Here is a 19,089-nt window from a genome sequence, read left to right as displayed (position 1 = left end):
GTCCCATTGATTTGAGCACCATCATATTCCTTACATGGTCCTGAACCTGTTCTCCTACAGCTGGTGGTTCTTCATTCTCCCAGTCCCTGACTTTGCCTTCTGCCACTTCAGTGGTGTGGGCTGGAGAACGTGATGGTGAAGACCAAGGCAAAAGAAGTTACTGAGTACCTTGACCTTCTCCATATCGCAGGTAATCATATCCCCCATTTACTTTTGGAGAGGGTTCACAATTTTCCAAGTCTTCTTTCTATCACCAACAAACCTATAGAAGCTTTTCTTGTTGCCATTGACATCCCTGGCCAGATTTAGTTCTATCAGGGCTTTAGCTTTCCTAACATGAACGCTGGCTGCTCAGACAGTTTGTATTTCTCTCAGGGTACCTATCCCTGCTTCCATTCTTTATAGGCTTCCTTTTCACGTTTGAGTTTGTCCAGGAGCTCCTTGTTCATCCACACAGGCCATCTTTATAGGCTTCCTTTTCATGTTTGAGTTTGTCCAGGAGCTCCTTGTTCACCCACACAGGCCATCCACTAGTGTTTTTGCCTGACTTCCTCATTCATTGGGATGCATCGCTTCTGAGCTTGGAGGAGGTGATCCTTTAATATCAATCAGTGTTCTGGGGTCCCTCTTCCCTCCAGGGCTTTATTCCGCGGTACTCTACCAACCAGACTTACGAAGAAGAAGCCACAGTCTGCTTTCCTAAAGTTCAGGAGTGTTTGTGTCTCGAGGTGCAGGGGTGCTTGTCCGTAACAAAAGAATCATATGTCTAAAGTGGAGATCCTGCTGAGAAGGATGTTGCCCTAATGTCATATGAGCTGAGCAGATCTCAGCCAGCCTACACATGACAGATGTCCAAACTCTGCCTTTTATCAAGGTATATGGCTGATCAAAAAACATCATGCTGGCACTGGTTTGGCAATATGCAATGAAATCTGTTACTGGATAGCCTACTAATCATCACGAGCAAGTGATTGATGCACATAAGTCTTCTGATGTTTGCATTGTACTTTCATAAAAGAACTATTCATTCATCAGCTCTGATGAACACTAACAAGGTAAACCTGCTTGCAGCAGCTGGACAGCTTGATTAGTTCTATATGCCCAAATATGAAAGATTATTTTTCTGCAAGACTACAGTAAATGTGCTATTAGGGACAGCACTTGCAGATTGTGCAGATGTAAGCTGGCACAGCTTGTTCATTCATGTGCAAGTGGGAACTGACAAACAAAACCAGATGAAAGAAAGCATCTTGGAAAAAATCAAGGTCTAACTCATGATTGTAAGTTATCAACTACAGCATCTGTACCTTCAAGAATTTCGAGTGATGTCAGAATAATCATTAAGAGATGTGGTACCAGTTACAAGACCAAAACTACAATTTGCTTAAAATAATCCTTCCAAGCTACTACCCTTATTGCTTCACTGCAGTGATACACAGATACATCGCTACGTAGCTATGGTAGCACAAAGGCTGAACATCACGTCTCCAGAAGCAACAACTGGGTGAGCTGCACATGTACCTGTGCTGCTAAACCCTCTCTTGCTGACAACAGCAGCAGAGATGAAGTCTTACTCAACACGGTGAGCAACTGTGTCCGCACCCCATCACCTAATTCCCACTGTGGCTTGGATACAGGGATAGAACTGAGATTCATGCCATCTTAAATGGAAACCCAGCACACGCATTTAATATTCACAAATGCAAACACACAGGGCAGCAATGCTTCAAAACCTGTTTCATGCTGACCACTGTTGACACAACAGATCATCCCCCATGCAAAAAGATCCAGTACGGTCTTGGACAAGTTGCTGAGCAAAACCAAGATCAAGACTGCAGACAATTGCCCAACTGACACTGCTGCTAAGCCAGGCTTCAGTTTGCAAGCTTTGAACTACACAGTAGCACTGTCCCACTGACTTGAGACGCAGAGAGTTCTGCAAAGACTATGAGCAGAATCAGCCACAAGATCTAAGATCACAAAGATCTACCAAATTATCTCTCTTGTGGCCACAACCAACAAACAACTTAGATGCTTCCTTGTTAACTTATCTTTCAACATGCAGAATCAACCTCTAGAACACATAGAACCTTTATTCCACATAGAACCACAGCTGGAGAAATGGGCTGACAGGAACCTCAGGAAGTTCAACTTGGGGAAGTGCAAAATCCTGCACCTGGGGAGGAACATCTACAGGCACCACACAAGCTGGGACCTAACCAACTATAAAGCAGCTTTGCAGAGAAAGACCTATACACATAAAAATGTGCATACGTATATATATATATACATATACACACACGTATCTGAAAGGAGGATGCAAAGAGGATGGAGCCAGGCTCTTTTCAGTGGTGACCAGTGACAGAAGCAGAGGCAATGAGCAGAAATTGAAACACAGGAGATTCCCTCTGAAGATCTGGAAACACTTTTTCAGTGTGAGGGTGACTGAGCACAGGTTGCCTAGAGAGGTTGTGGAGCCTAAATCCATAAAGATACTCAAAGGTCATTTGAACATGGTCCTAGGGAACCAGCTGTAGGTGGCCCTGCTTAAGCAGGGGCAGGTGATGCACAAGACAATCTCCAGAAGTCTCAGCCAACCTCACCCTTTGTGGTTCTGTGACCAGACAAAAAAATCCCATCATATGTGCAATAAAAGCCTGACTGGCTGAACATATGCTTCAAATGGATTATGTGCAACAGCCCTATTAACTCATATCTAGTAAGCTGGACTGCATAGAGAGTACATGCAGGTGTCTAAGTGTACTTTAAGGCACATTTGTTTAGTGAAACTATTTTAAGAGCTCACCTGTAAGAGGTAGCAACAAAACACTACAACGTAGACAGAAACCTTCTGACAAAACATCAGCTGATTCAGGGAAGAAAAGTACATCATGTGACAGCTTCAGCAATCACATACTGACTAACTTGTAGCACTATGAAATCATAACGATTTTGAGACAAGGGGCATACCAATCTCTTAGGTAGCACTAACAACTTCAGCTCTCAAGGCCTGTGGCAATTACATTTGAAGTTCTAGGCATGCCAGCTACACCAGTGATTTACAGCACTAGGGAATAGCCTACCTCGTGTTTGATAGAAACAAAGTGCGTTCTTGTTCTCTCACCTGCATCTGAACTTTTAACAGGACCTAAACCACAGTTTCAGTCCAACCTAGCTAGCCCATGACAAAATAGAGAACTTGAAGCTATAGCCAGCAATGCACCAATTCAGGTGTTACTGTATCGCCAGGTGGCTGCTCATCCAACAACTGTGTAACTTCAGTACTCTTACTTTTGTCTGTTGAGTGAATAAAAACAAAAATACTTGAGTGTAGCAGTTTAGACTAATACAAAAAATTATTCTCATAACAGTGTAGAGTGACAGAAATACCGAAAAAAAATTTGCCCCTTAAGAGTGGTTCACTGAAGTACAGTCAGTCCTGAGAAGAGACTGTGCCTTCAGTAAACCTCTAGGTTTACTACCATTAGAGGGTAATGTCATTTTGTCCAATCCTTGAACTCCAGCATAGTTTAAAAGTATTCTATGGCAGCTATGAATATCAGAAAAACTCTGTATTCTTGTTATCTCACTCTTAAGACACTTCCCAAGGCACTAAATCTTCTTTAACTGTTAAAAGTATTTTTACTTTTTTCTCCCAAAAAGGACAAGATTAAGAGGTTGAGGAAATGCAAGAAACACACAAAGGAATGCAGTTTCCAGCCAGATCTCTCAGAATGTCCCCTGCAAGCTTTGATCTCTAGAAGTATAAAACCTTAGACTTGGAGGATACTACAGAAATTCATCAAATCTTGGAGGAAAAATAGACATTTTGTATTAATTATAGTTAATGAACAACTAGCTGTAGTGTTTTCTAGGGCAGTTATGGGTAGACACTGATACTAGCAAGTAAACGAGGTGACAGATTTAAGCTGACAGAATCCTACAGACTTCAGAAGTTTCACAGACACAACCATCTTATTGCTGCTTTAGGCATACTTTTCTGCAGTTCTTCATAAAATGCTGGGAGTCCTCAGTACTCCAAGCCCAGTAAGATCCTACTACCTACAAATAAGTCAACACTGGGCAACACTGAAAAACAGACCACAGCATAACTACAGGCAACCTAAATACAAGCATTAGGAAGTCATGGGTATATTTTCAACACGCTCCGTACTCATTTACTATGTTGGAGAAGAAACTGAAAACAGGGGGAACAACAAGAGGCTGATAAAGCCTGGTGTAAAGTGACTGGGAAAGGCTACAAATTTGCCCTAGCACCTCATATTTAGAATTAAATCACTAAAACAACTCAAAGCAGTCAAAGTTTTTATTCTGCAATTTCCTGGAGCATTAGCACACACATGTAAACAGAAATCTTTCATTTCAGGCATTGTCTTTTATCTAGTTATGACTTCCTTTCCAGAGAACTTCCAGTAATGTTTCTGGAAATCTTTAAGTCCTCTTTGGAGCCAGAGAAATTCCTGTTCAGAGACAGGGCTACTCAGTTCAGTGAGGGAGCTGGAATACTTCTTATGTCAATACACAAAACTTGTAAAACACTTGTATTTTCCCGGAGCGTAACACCACTTAAAAGGTCTTTGCCAAGATAAAATCACACTTTTTACCTTTATGTCTCTTATTCAAACCAGACTCTGAAGACACTTCTCCTTATACTCAGCTCTACGACACTAAAAACAGTGCACCGTAGCTTCAAAATGAGATTGCCGGTATTTTTCTTCCCAGACAGAGCTCTTAGATTCCAAAATTAAATTCTACTACCTTGTGGTACTTCTGCAAGTGACTGAAGATCAATTATAAATGCACTCTTCTAATTTGCAGACAAAATATCCTATAAATAGAAGAGTACTAAGAAAAATACTCTGTAAATAGGAACTCTCCCTTCGTTTGTAAGTAGAGATTTTTCTTCTGTAAAGAATCCTCCAGCCAGCTAATTACAATGCTATTCAGCAAACCATTATCTCCAGGAGATTGCTTATTTCAACAGAACCTTGGTTCTATTACTGTCAAGTATGTCTGATTAAATGTTCCAGTGTCTAAAACAAGTCACACTTATTATGTGAGCAGATATTCAGAGCTCCTTCAGTATTTCAGCATTTTGATCTCAGATCTTGGAAGGGATGGACCAAGATAAGCAATAAAATCAAACAGCTTTGATAATGATGCACTTATTAAACAAGAATAATCAACACATAAGTTAAGCTATGTGCTCTGTTACTTAAACCAACATATAGTGGTATCAGCAAAATCTTTGCACATTAATGCTTGTTTTATGACCACAGATGTGAATGTTTCTGATTTATTCTTATATTTCAACTTTAGATTCAAAGCTCATATTCTGCACAGCTTAATGTACCAATGACTTTTTTTTCAAAAGGTGTTACTATAAACTACACCCTAAATTAAAAATCTGAAAATCTTGTTTCTACCTGAAGTGTAAAAAGACAAAAGCCTTCTTTCAGAACACTTTCATAAAGAAACAAAATTTATGCACTTGTAAGACAATCCTAGCTCTGCCCATCCCACCCAGACCTGCCACTCACAGTTCTTATCTCCTACAACTTTTAATTCCTCAGCCACTTGGAGCTAAATTTGTTAAAATGTACTACTAAGAAACTTTAAATTCTTAAAGGATTGTTAAAATTAAGACACCAAAAACACCAACAATTCCATTAACCCTTTGTCATAAAGCAACTTTAATGTGAGCTCAATCTTATCAGACAGCACAGGCATATTCAGAAAACATAATCCCAACAACGGGAGAAAGAAAACTGCTTTATGTTCTAGTAAATCCCCCAAAAATTCTTTGTAGGTGAACCTCTCAAGCCTTGCCGTTCACTATAGCTAGATGTTATATCTCCTTGAAACCTAGAACCGAGCCATTTTGTTAGATATGCCACGTCCAATTGCAAGGTCCTTGCTCTAAGGAATTCCGAATCCAGAACTGACAAAGCACCTGGTTCAGCTCCAGGTCTGAACTCCATCACCTCTGCAGGCTGATTTCACATAACTGTTGTCAGCCACAGGAACACGTTATTATTATTTCACGTCCCATGAGAACAGCTCTGCGACCGCCTTCAGACCCGACAGGAGCCGGGAGCTGAGAACGCCCGGGAGCGCTCAGCAAGGGAACACCAGCGCTGAGCTCGCAGCCTCTCGGCACCAAACAGCCCTTGCGCTTATCTGCTCGATAAACCGGGCACACCACAGCCCCTCTCGGGACAGCCCTTCCCAACGCTTCGGGAGCAAGTCTGCGGGCAGAGGTGCGAGGGCAGCGCAACCCGCCGACCCCCCCTCCATTATGCAACGAAGGCACCGCCCCTTCCCAGAGGGACGAGCCGGGAGCCGCCCCGCGGGCACGTGACCGGGAGCGCCGCCGCCGCCATGTTGGACGGGGGCGGGAAGGGAAGCGGCGTCGACCATCCGTCCTCGCATCCCTGCCCGGGGAGGGGGCTGCGGAGAGGACCCTCCGCCCCCCACCGGCACCGCGAGGCAGCAGGGCTGTGCCCTCCATGATCCACCCGTCCTCCCCGCAAACAAAGAGCGGGGTCACCCCCTTCCCCCCGCCGTTCTCCGGCCCGTGACGGTGTTCGGTGGGTTGGGGCGCCGTGTCCGGCCTCCCCACGCCCGGCAGTCCTCGTGGAGACAGTCCAAGCCCGCCTCCCACCGCGACAGGACCCGCCTGCCCCGGCCCTTCCCGTGCAGCCGCGGGCTGGCCCGGGGAGCACCGCGACCACCTCGCGGGCTCCCGGGAAGCAGAGCTGCTTGGGCTGCCCGGCACAGAGCGGGTTATTCCCAGACCGGGAGCTCAGCCGAATAAATATTCAGAGAGGTCTTTCTGAACCCTTCAGGTTCACAAACGCAGAGCCCTGAAGGCACTCAAATTTCAGAGATATGAGGAGGATAAAAGGCCTGTGGACATCCGACAGAATTTTAAATCAAGTCCAATTCAACAGTACAGTAGCATTTTGCCAGGGGAGTCTTTAAAACCCTGCCACCGACTCCATTTCCTCCAGTGTCCTATCTGTAAGGGTCCCACCATTCCCGTGGATGTGAACTAAAAATACTCAGCAGAAACTCCCTGATCCTTCTGTTCCCTGCCAGTCGTTACTTCCCAGAGAGACTCTGCTGTATTTACAATTAGCCATTAAGAAAGGGGAGGGGGGGAGGGGACGGAAGCCTATAGAAGAGATGCCATTTCACTCCTGTGTAGACTAGAGTATGTGATGTGCATGTTCAGCCAAGCTGACTCGCGTCTCTTAAGTGTTCCCTGAGCAAACCACAACCTGGAAGGCTGCTTTTACACCGAAGCCAGAATGCTGCACGAAACTGACTTCAATTCCAGTAGTTGTCGGGTGCTTGATCTCCTAACTGCATTTGGTGGGACATGCTGAGGAGCTACAACTGCTGTGCCAGTTTCAGGCAGGAAGTATGTTTCCGGTTAATTGCACTTTAAACCCAGAAAGAACAGTGTCCAGTTTAACCACTTCCTGAAGTTCGATCTTCGCCCTGGAAAGATGGACTTTCGGGACTAATTTTGGGATAGAGCTAGACTCGATGCAGGCCAGTGAGCCAAAATAAACACTTTTTGGACTGATGCTATGATTTCAGTACTGCAACATCTACCCATTAGGTTATGACCTGCCAAATGTGCTTTGACCTTTAAATGATACAAGCATTTACTTAATATGCCTGAAGGCTTAGAAATTCATCCCTGTCTCCTCTGAGCACTCCTCAAGAGCACATCCCATCTTCAGCAAACAGAAGAAGGAGCCATGCCTTTTTTTATGGCAGGCAATGTAAACCAGTTTTCTACAAGTGGCTGAAATAGATTGCACTACAAGCAAACTTAGAAAAAAAATCCAAAAATCCCAACCCTTACTGCTTTGAACCCTTTCCTGTCAAGTACCTTATAAAAACCTGATGTGTTCAGTGGAACAGTGCTATAAACACCTATCTTCCAGCCCTTTCTTCCCCTTTGCATGAGAGGCCATCTATAGACCAAAAACTGCAGAGCTCCAAGAAGATGGTTTGGCTGCATAAATACGGGGCAGATTTTAAAGACAACACTTGTCAAGAGGGCAGCAGTGGATGGCACGGGGGAAAACCTCCACTTAAACAGAGCTACTGCACAAGAGAATGCTTCAGTGTCACTCACTACAACTCCTTATTCTTGATGACAGCCACCTCCTAGCAACAAGTGGCACATCTGCTTTCAAGATGTGCTTTGCTGTTTCCTGACAACCACCAAAAAAATCAGTTTTCCTCTGAACAGAAGCTCCAGTTGTGACATTTTAATTTGTTGCTTTAGTAGAATCATTACCACCCCATCCCAAATGTCATCAGCCACCTCACCGAGCATGGCTTTTCAGAAAACGAGCCTCAGAGCTGGTGACCCGACTGCTGCCCTGATGCTTGCCAAGTTTGGGCCTGTGTCTCATTTTGAGAGGGGGCAGGGGAGCAGGTTCCATATAAAAATTATTTCAACGTGTTCTATTGGTTTTAAGCCCCTAGAGAACACTCTCGTAGGCAATCTGGTCTCAGTCTAGCATTATTATTTCTATTTTTACAAGTTTAGTCAAGCTGTTGCTGGTACTCATGCCATACAGTGGCCTACTGCACATGAGGCAGCCAGTTCAGGACTGTGCACGATGCACTCCAGCACGGCAGGGTTCCAGAAAAAGAGCAGTGCTTCCGAAAGCACAGCAGGGTAGAAAAATCAGCCCTCCCTCCCTAACAAGAAATTCGTAGTAGACGCTCCGCAGCAGGTTGTGAAGGCGGCCGGGGTAGACACTGCTGGGTGGGGGAGGACGGGAGGGGCCACGTCCCACTGTGGGGGCTTCGGGGGAAAGCAAGCGGCCGCCTCCAGCTCCTAGGAAAACGAGAGGGAGCGATGGAAGAAGGAAACCGCCCGCTGAGATGGCGCAGCAGGAAGGGAGCAGGACGCGGCGTTACCTGGGCTGGGTGGCGGCCGAACCCCTCCTCCTCCTCCTGGTCCCTGCACAGGGCCGTCCGCAGCCGCTCCAGGTGCTCCCGCAGGGTGACCCGCTGGTGGAAGGAGAAGGCCGGGTGCAGCGAGGCCATGGTGAAGAGCAGGAGCAGCTCCTCCTGCGCGCCGCAGCCCAGGCCCTGGGCGGCGGGCAGCCCGGCCTGCCCGTTCTCCGCCGCTCCGTCCATCACCACCACCACGTCCCCCTCCTCCTCCTCCTCCTCTTCCTCGTCCTCCTCGGCCGGGGCCCGCCGCGCCGCCGGGCAGCTCTGCAGGATGGAGTCCACCTGGGGCAGGAGGCGGTGCAGGCGGCCGGCGGCCTCGCGGTTCTCGGAGCCCAGCAGGGCCAGGTACACGATGAGCTTGGAGCGCACGGCGGGGTCGCGGAAGTCTCCGAGCTGCCCGGGGTCGCTGAGCCCGTTGGCCTTGGCCTCCGAGTCGCGGAGGCAGTGGTAGTCTTTGCGGGCCAGGTCCTCCAGGCAGGAGCCCAGGAACCGCAGCTCCAGCGGGTTGCACAGGTCCAGCAGCCCCACCATGAACTCAAGGCGCTGCGCCGAACCCAGTACCAGCCCGAACCACTCGTACACCGTCTCCTTGTCGGTGCGGGCGGCCGCCGAGCCGGGACCGCCGCCGCCCGGAGCGCCGAGCGCGGCGGGGGGGGGCGGCGGGCCGGGCCCGGGCCCCGGCCCCAGGCCGTGCAGCCGGCTCGGCCTCTCCAGTCCGCAGCCCCTCCCCGCCGCCGCCGCGGCGCCCCCGCGAGCCCGGGGCACCTGCTGCTGCAGCGGGAGGTGACAGTCCAAGGCACCGCCGGGCTCCTTCAACCCCGCCGCCGTCGCATCTTCCGCCGCCGCTGCCTTGTGGCTCGTCTGCTTCAGGGGCAGCTTCATCTTCAGCATCCTCGGCGGCGGCACGGGAGGGACTCGGCGCCCGCCGGGACCCGGCGGCAGCAGGAGCGGGGAGGGGGGGAGGGCACGCGAGGCTCAGGCGAAGCCGCTCATGCCGCTCATGCGGCCCGGCCGGCGCGGGAGCGGCGCGCGCGCGCGCGGGTGGGGGGGGGGCGGCAGAGCGGGCCCGGCGGGCGGGGAGCGGGCGGGCGGGGCGGGGCTCGCTCGCGGCGTCGGCGGCGGCGACTCCCCGTCTCCGCCTTTGCCCAGCGCGCTCTCGCGGCGGTCCCCCCTCTCCCCGCCCTTGCCCGGTGCCCGCGCAGACCCGGTGGGCGCCGGCGGTTGCGCGCTCGCGGCCCCGGGCGGCGCGACAGGACCGGCCGAGGCCCAAGATACCGTTGGGGGTGAGAGGGGCGGGCGGAGCGCGCGCGCCTCTCCGCCTATCGGCGCCGCCCGCGTCAGCGCGCGCCCGCCGCCGCCGCCGTGGGGAGGGCTCGGAGGGCGGGGGGGGGCTCGCGGGGCGGGGCGTTACGCGCGGCGTTGCGCGGGGCTGTGCGCGCGCGGCGCGCCCCCGGCGCGCGCGGCCCCCGCGGCCCCGCCCCGCCCCGCCCGGGGCCCGCCCTCCCCGCGGCCGGTCTGGGAACGGGTGGAGGCCACGCGTGTGCTCCGGGAGTTCCACTGCTCCCGCCGGTGGGAACAGCGCAGCGGTTCGCCTGGGACCAGTCCAGGAGCCAGCCGCCTTGTCTTCTGGGTAAAAGATTTCCCTGCTATACGGCCGTGCGTTGGCTGATGGCTCTGCTGTGCAGAGCCACGTGGGTTTGCCCAGAGCCGGCAGGAGCAGGCCCGGAGCTGTGCAGTGCCGGTGGTGGAACAAAGCTGGTGGCAGGAACATGGCTGCTACGGGCCTTTCTAATTTCTAACGCAGTTGAAACTATTGCTGTTGTAAGAGGTCTCCTTTTTAAAATGGCCATTGTTACAGTATCGTGGCTTTCTACCCGGCTCTTTTTACGCTAGGGAAATACACGGAATATTGCAGAAAAAATAAAGGACAGCAAAATGGTTTAGGGATACTCTGTTAGGAAAGAGCACGCTTTCTTCACTCTTGTTCCCCCCATCCTCTTCCCAGCTGCTGTGATTCACGACGACGAAGAGCCTACGATTATAAGATTAAGCAGTGCTCTGACTAATCAGAAAGTTGCAATGCTCCTCACTTCGATTCCCGCACAGTTACATAAAGGCAGTGTATTTGAAAGCAGAATCAAGTCTGTGGCTTGCAGAACAGCACAGCAAGAATATAAACGAGTTTTAATTACAAGTATACAGAGTAGTATCCCTGAACTGCTTACAGCAATAAAGTATAAATTGCCAGAGCTGACTCCCCCTTATCTGTCAGACCAGAAGCCGACAGTGCTACAAGGAAGGAGTTTATCAAACGGTTAAGAAAATGTCATGCAGATTATAACAGTCTCGTATGCATCACTCGGATTTGCCACAGAGCGGTCTTGAATGGTAGCTACAGACTACACCATATCCTGCATTTTCATATATGTGCAGCAAATATACGTATTTTATTCTAAAATATTAAAGGACTAACTTCTAGGTAGCAGATGTTAGGTTTTCATATTCCTAATGACTGCCTGATCCTCTTGTAGTGACAAAAATGGACTTAAACCTGACTGAGTGCAGCTTTCCTTGTTCATTGGTGTCACAGTGTCGCAGGAGTGGAGTGGTGAGTGGGTCAGGTCTTACCCTTTCATCCTGGACCATTCTTTGGTGGTCCCAGGGCCAGGAAGGCAAAGAAAAGTCACACAAAGTCTCATAAACTTTTTTTATCCTCTTTTATTTGGTTCTGTTTGCCTGTTAGGGCCTGACTGGACCTGTGAATCGTCCCAGGTCATTAGTCAAAGCAGCTATCACTCCAATATGATATTTTCTTACATTGTCATTATGAAGTAGTAATTTTAGAATTACAGCAATTCTTGTCATATTATCATTATGTTTTTTTCAAAAAAAAAAAAAAAATTACCGTGACTATCTCTGGGGATGTGCCAAGCTGCAATCTTGGAAGCACAGAAACAAGGCTTGAGGTTTCTGCTTAGTAGTTTGAGCAGGTATTTCAACAGTCTGAATAGAATTTACAAGTTCAAAATTACAATTATACGAATGTTATAAATAACATTTCCTACTTTAACAATCTGTGATTCAAATAAAATGTGACATAGTTCCAAACAGATAACACCCCAGAGAGTGCAGAAGCAATTTAGTTTTGAGGGAAGGGGATGAGGGGAATGACGAAAGAAAAGGTCTGCTGGTCCATTCATAATTCCACCAAGGTGAGATAAATTGCACACGCATGAGGGTAGCGGTTGAAAGTATGTTCCCCTGGTACAGAGCGTAATTGGAGCCCATCCCTGTTTGTGACAGTTCCCAAGCTGATCCTTAGTTTCACAAATAAGGTTAAGAACCTGATTAACTCAACTCTTCTTGATTTCCCCTTCTTAGTGGCTTAAACTATGATACTTGAGGAAAACAGATATGAAAGATGTGCAGTCAGCAAAAAAAAAAAAAAAAAGAAAAAAGGAAAAGGAATAATATGAGAAAGCAAAAAGAAGACAAAGAAATTTCAGGCTGACTTGCAAGTATTTCAGTAGCTGAGGGAGGTGTCAGCAAGGGAGAGGGCAGCGAGGAAAGAGAACTGAAACTTAAGTGCCCAGGAGAAATGAAAGTGAAACTCAGGGCTGTGAATGGAATGAGGACATGGTGGGGAAATGCTCAAACAGTGACAAGCTGGTACAACAGCAATACTATGAAATTATCTTGCCTAGGACAAGTGCCCTGGAGATTTTTTAACCCGGTTTCTTAAAAAAATGTATAGCTTGCATAGATCTTTAATGACTTGGGCCCACAGTCATGCTGACTTAGGGTAAGCAATGGTACAGAGCCTTAGAGGGAAAAGTATGTCTGTAATCTCTATCTGAGCTGAAAGCCAGATGAACTCTGACACAACACAGAGCAGGCGGAGGAGCAGGCAGGACAGTACTGCTGGTTTGGGAGCCTCATAGCCCCTTTCTGGGGAGTGGCTCTCGTTGAAGTACATCAGGGGTCTGGTCTGACATCCCAGGTCAAGGGCCAGGAATGTACCACGTGGAGAAAGAAGCTGTGTCCAAGAGAGCTGCTGTTGCCACAACTGGATTTGCAGCAAAAGGAATAGTGGCTATTCTGAGTCTTCCCCCACCTGCTGCCTTTTCACCTGTACAGCATAACCCCTGTTCAAATTATCAAAGCCCCAGAGCCTCCTGAGTGCACTGAGGCTTCATTGCGGGTCTAGAAGTGTTGTCCTTACTGACAGATCCTTCTGTGAACCTGGTTGCCACTGGCTGCTGGCTCCACTTTTCTGCCTGGCTGTGACCATCACTGTTTGGATACATGAGCTGTGGAGAACACCAAGGGATACACAGGCCAAGGAGAGACTGTTTCCTGTACTCAGTGTGTCACCATATCATGTACAGGCAGCCACAATGTGTCTTTCGAGTGAAACATCGTTCCTCACTAAGTTCTTCCAAAGAGGTCATCGGCATTGTGGGGGTTTTCTTTACCAGGCCTAAAACTTCCCCAGCAATGCTTTTAGAAGGGGGAAAGCCACTAAGAAAAATAAAAAACACAGCACTGGGACACTGAACTGAATGCTGAAGCTAAGGGAGGAACTAACAAAGCAGCCTTCAATACCATTCCACATAACATTTCTTTAGTTTTTTTAATAATCCTATTTTTTTCAATATTGACTTCTCACTAACACAGTCAAAAGATTTTGCATTAATTTCAGCAACACATAAAACCAGTTTCACAGTTTGTGAAACTCATTTTGTTTATGCCTTTGATCCTACTAAGGATCTGCTAAAATTGTTTTGTAAGAACAGGAATGAGGTTAATCTGTGGCCCACTTAAAAATCAGATAGGAATGCTGCAGGATATATAGATATATATTTCATATAAATATATCAGGAATTTTTTTTTCATGTTGATACTGTTCCCTGGGTACTGTCTTTGCCAATAAGTGTATTCAATTAAAAAAAAAAAAAAAAGCTGTAACAAATGCTCAGTGAGGATCTCTGCATGGATTCCCATCCTACAGGGTAGAAGATACATAAATAGGGAAAGAAATCTTTCTATCCTCCTTTTCTCCTTTGTTCCCTTTCTTCTTGTTTCCCAGACTGTAGGAAGATCAACTTCTTTTTAATACCAAGTTTGCAGATGTGTTTAATCCACAGTCAGTTCTACGGGCTATTGTCAGGTCTTTCAGCCAAACTCCTAAGGTGTAAGGGAATTGTTTCAGAAAATGTCAGACAAATGTCACACCTAAAAAAAAAAAAAAAAAAAAAAAAAAAAAAAAAAAAAAAAAAAAAAAAAAAAAAAAAAAAAAAAAAAAAAAAAAAAAAAAAACCCAAAACAATCTGGAAGGAAAGATGAGTTCCCTGATAAAGCTTTGGGGCAATTTTGCTGACTCATGATTTGTCATTTATCTCATGACAGTTGGCATTTTTTTGTGGAACTTACCTTTCATAAAAATGGGAGGAAGTTACCTTTTAGCCCTGGGATCTGGAAGAAAAAGCCTTGAGAATGTGACAACTTGAAATTCACTACAAATAAAGACTGTCAAATTGATAGGTTGTTATTATGATTTTTTAATTCTTGTTGCTGTGATGGGTTATGAATATTTGAGCTAGTTTATTCTTTCAGCCTCTTTTTCAACAGGAGTTGAGCAAGCTTATGTTTGAAAACTGAAGATATGTTTAAGAAATGACATTTTTTTAATATGCATGTCTGGATTGAAGACAGACATTTTTAGGACTTTATATTCAATATGAGTAGTAAAATGCAGAAGATGACCCATAGTCCTAAATATGTTAGCATCCAGTGTAGGAGTAAACATACAATTTTAAGCACAGTTTAAGTAGTTTAAACATAGTTTGGGATTTAAAGTTACTGAAAAATAAGTTCAGTGTAGGCAGAAGGTGTGTTCCCAGGATCAACTTCATTATGAAAGACTATTTCTAAAGTTAAAGTTGTTGGTTATTCATTTGCAAAGGTCACCTATCCCAGGGCCTCTTTGGTAAGCTTGCCAATAAAGGTACTGTTATGAAACGTGGTTGCAAATTTCAGCTCCCTGTTCAAGGGAAGCTGAACTAAGGCTGCAGTCTTCTTTTGCATAACTGTCAAAGGTGAATTATTACTATTTTCAGCTGGATGCAGCTCAGAAACCTATGAAAGATGGAAACATTACTAAACTGCTAAGATAGGGGGGTCTAATTCAACTTCTGTGCAAAGGGAGCAGGTTCCTTGCCTGTGTGGCATTTCAGCCTGTGGTACACATGGCAGTCTGTATTGGTTTGCTTTTCTCCATATAAAGCTGTCAAGAGAATTTAAGGAGAGTTAAGCATTCGGAAGTGTTGGGATATTCTTATCCCTGGATCTTCTGTCCATCAGTTTCCTTGGAAATCGGAAGGAAATTTTCTGTGAGATTTTACCATCACAGAGCACGGTCTGCACTGATTCAGATCCCCCCGAGGTCAAGCCGTATATATCGTGCAGTACCAAGGCATATTGTACTCAGAAATGAAATTTGCACAGAAAGCTACTACCCAGTCTATATGACAATTCCGTTTCGGGGAAAAGAGTAATGGGATTTTGTCCTAGTTAGGACAACTGAGACCAGTTCATCAGGGTATGGGTGTAACCCAAAACTGTGTATTCTATAGCCTTCCATGCCATTTCCCAGAAACTGTTATCAATGAACCATTTACACCATCTGCCCATAGAGCCTGACTCCTCAGGCTATAAACTAGGTGTTAAGAGGCCTGTGAGATAGGAGGATGCTCCTGTCCTCACACCCTTTGTGGACCTCCCCGCCCTGAGGGAAGTGCTGAGCATTCCTGCCTGAACTGCAGGATATATAATCTTGGAGTCTTGGAACATTTGGAACCACTCTGTGGGATCCAGAGAAGGACTGCGGCTCATCGCTCTCAAACAGACTTGGATCACCACCCTATACTGGACTCCAATCACCACTTTGACCAGACTGCAACAGCTCTCCCCCCAGCATCTCACTGCAATCACCACTTTTGACTAGACTGCCACAGCTCTCCCACCAGCAGGTTCTTCCCCTCTCCCTTTACTTTGGACTCAAGCGGGGCCCAAGGAACACCACGTTGTTCATGCCCCAGGGTACTGGGTTATACATTTTGGTTTTGTGGGTTAAGACCAATTGTTTGTTTGTATGATTGTACTTACTGTATTATTTTAGTAAATTGTTATTCTGACTTATAATCTCTCCTTTGAGTTGAGTTCATTTCCCCTGCTGGTTAACTCTTAAACCAGCACATTTTTTGGCGCCCAACGTGGGGCAGAGAGAGAGAAGTCAGAATCACAATTTCACTTTAAGCATTTGTTTATTTGGATATAGAAACTCCCTGATCACCATGTTGTTTGATGCAGTCACATGGATGTTGTATTTGAGCCTGTTCATATTTCCACAGATGGGGCATTATTTGCCTGTTTTGATGCTCTCTTTAAGACCAGGGAGAGGGATCCAAATTGCTTTATTAGTATATTATGTTTATGTCATTCTAACATCAGAAGCAATGAGTTTCATTGTAAATATGTATTCAGTCCTGTTTGCCTGTCCTGGTTTGGGTTGCTACCTCTGGGGCCTCATTAAAAATCGTACCCAGCCCTTTGGGGGAACAGGGGGGGATGGTTGTTTCCAACCTCTCACCTCCTTTTTCCCCTTCAGACCTGCTACAACAGTTTTTGAAAATATTGAGTTCCCTTTTGATGTTAAGGACAGCATAATGTTATTGTTAGTGTTGCTCTGTCTGCTCTGTACTGTGTACACCATGTTTAGGGTCAGAACAGGGCCTTCTAGGGAGATTGTTTGGACACCTGCCCTGGGAGCAGATAATGCTGAGTGGCACGGGAAGTGGGAGGACATCAGCCAGTATTTGGAGAAGTTTTCTCCTCCAATGATCTGGAAATTCACCCCTGAACAACTGCAGGATCCTGTTAGCATGATAAGACTGGTGAGGGAAAAATGCTCTGGCAGCTCCAGAGATGGCCAGCTCACAGCAACCTGCTGGGCCCTGGCCACTGCCTACCGGACACTACTTGACATGGTACAGCACTGTCAGGGGGAGGAGAGAAGGACCAAATCTGCAGGCACCACGTCCACCCAAACCACAGCTGAGTCAGAGGGAGAAAGAAATAAACCAACCAGCACCGTGTCCACACAAACCATCGAGGAGCCAGAAGAACAACCAAAACCAATAGCAGTCGCCCCTGTCCAGAAAAGGAAATCAAAGACTAAATCAGTCCATATAGCAAATGATGACGAAGAGGCAGGACCTTCACATCCACTGGAGGAGACAGAGCCAGAAATAATCACTCGGTCCCTATCCCTGGGTGAGCTACGCGAGCTCCGGAGAGAGTTCACACGACAGGCGAACGAGTCCATTCTGACCTGGCTGCTCCGAATCTGGGATGCCGCAGCTAACGATACAATCCTAGATGGGACTGAAGCCAGACAGCTGGGGTCCCTGTCTCGAGATGTAGTCATTGATCAGGGGATTGGAAGGAGGCAGGAAACTCTCAGCCTCTGGCGGCGACTGTTGTGCAGTGTGAGGGAGAGATACCTTTGCAAGGAGGACCTCCACGTACAGCAAGGACAGTGGAACACGATGGAACAAGGTATCCGGTGCTTAAGGGAGTTAGCTGTACTGGAGATAATCTTTTCCGATGATGAAAGATTCCCTAAAAGTCCAGATGGCGTACAGTGCACCTCCCAGATGTGGTTAAAGTTTGCACGACTCGGGCCAGAAATGTATTCCCGCTACTTAGCAACGCCGCAATGGAGGGAGGGAGAGGACAAGGTGGGAGCATTGGTTAGTAAACTCAGGATGTATGAAGACACTGTCACCGCCCCATTACGAGCCCACGTCTCATCTGTGGAAACCAAACTGGCTGAACACGTCCGAAGCCTGGAAGAGAAAATTGAAGAGGGACACCAGAAGCTAAGAGAGGAAATTAAGGAAGGGATCTTCCATATCTCACCAGGACAAACAAGAATCTCTGCTATTAGGAGCCAGCGTCCCCCAGCTAAGGAGAGAAGGTACACTCCACGTGGCGATCTATGGTTTTACCTCCGTGAGCACGGAGAAGATATGAGGAAGTGGGATGGGAAACCCACCCCTTCCTTAGCAGCCCGGGTACGTGAACTGAAAAGAGGAACAAGTACCACAAGGAACTCTTCAAGGGTAAACGTTGCTCCAGTCTCTCGTGGGCAAGACTCCAGACGGTACAGGAATGATGATACGTCTGATCCTCTTGAAGGGACCTCCAGGTCATACCCACAAGAAGAGCACAATGAGTACCATGACGAGGACTAGGGGTGCCTTGCCTCTAGCCAGGTAGAGAAGAGGGACAATCGGGTCTATTGGACACTGTGGATTCGGTGGCCTGGCACATCAGAGCCACAAAGGTATAAGGCCTTAGTGGACACCGGCGCACAATGTACTTTAATGCCATCAAGATACGTAGGGGCAGAATCCATCTCCATTTCTGGAGTGACAGGGGGATCCCAACAGCTGACTGTACTGAAAGCTGAAGTGAGCCTGACTGGGAAGGAATGGCACAGACACCCCATCGTGACTGGCCCAGAGGCCCCGTGCATCCTTGGCATAGATTACCTGAGGAGTGGGTATTTCAAAGACCCAAAAGGACTTCGTTGGGCTTTTGGCATAGCTGCTGTGGAGACGGAGGAAATTAGACAGTTGAACACCTTGCCTGGTCTCTCAGAGGACCCCTCTGCTGTGGGACTGCTGAAGGTTGAAGAACAATTGGTACCGATAGCCACAGCAACAGTGCACCGTCGGCAATACCGCACCGACCGAGACTCTGTGACCCCTATACATAAGATGATCCGTGAACTGGAGACCCAGGGGGCGGTCAGCAAGACTCGCTCACCCTTTAATAGCCCTATATGGCCAGTGCGTAAGTCCAGCGGAGAGTGGAGGCTGACGGTGGATTACCGTGGACTCAATGAAGTCACACCACCCTTGAGTGCTGCTGTGCCGGACATGCTGGAGCTCCAGTACGAGCTGGAGTCCAAGGAAGCCAAGTGGTATGCCACCATTGACATTGCCAATG

At 47.4% G+C, this 19,089-nt stretch overlaps 1 protein-coding gene across 5 annotated transcripts in view; it reads right to left on the bottom strand.

The window, feature by feature from the left end:
- The window catches only part of ZCCHC2 (zinc finger CCHC-type containing 2), a 42,971-nt gene extending 32,711 nt beyond the window's left edge, over positions 1-10,260 (bottom strand). For 4 of the 5 annotated variants that reach the window (XM_039386535.1, XM_027727913.2, XM_027727914.2 and 1 more), the window contains exon 1: positions 8,974-10,260. In XM_039386535.1, coding sequence (XP_039242469.1) covers positions 8,974-9,903 — 930 coding nt within the window. In that variant the 5' untranslated portion in view covers positions 9,904-10,260. The remainder of the gene's footprint in view (positions 1-8,973) is intronic. The other variant, XM_027727918.2, reaches the window with a different exon arrangement.
- Between the last annotated feature and the right edge of the window lie 8,829 nt (positions 10,261-19,089).

This window comes from Pipra filicauda, unplaced genomic scaffold (assembly GCF_003945595.2).
Source record: "Pipra filicauda isolate LSUMZ 115617 unplaced genomic scaffold, ASM394559v2 scaffold48_size3843733_pilon, whole genome shotgun sequence".
NCBI lineage: Eukaryota > Metazoa > Chordata > Aves > Passeriformes > Pipridae > Pipra > Pipra filicauda.
This window is presented reverse-complemented; position numbering and strand designations above follow the sequence as displayed.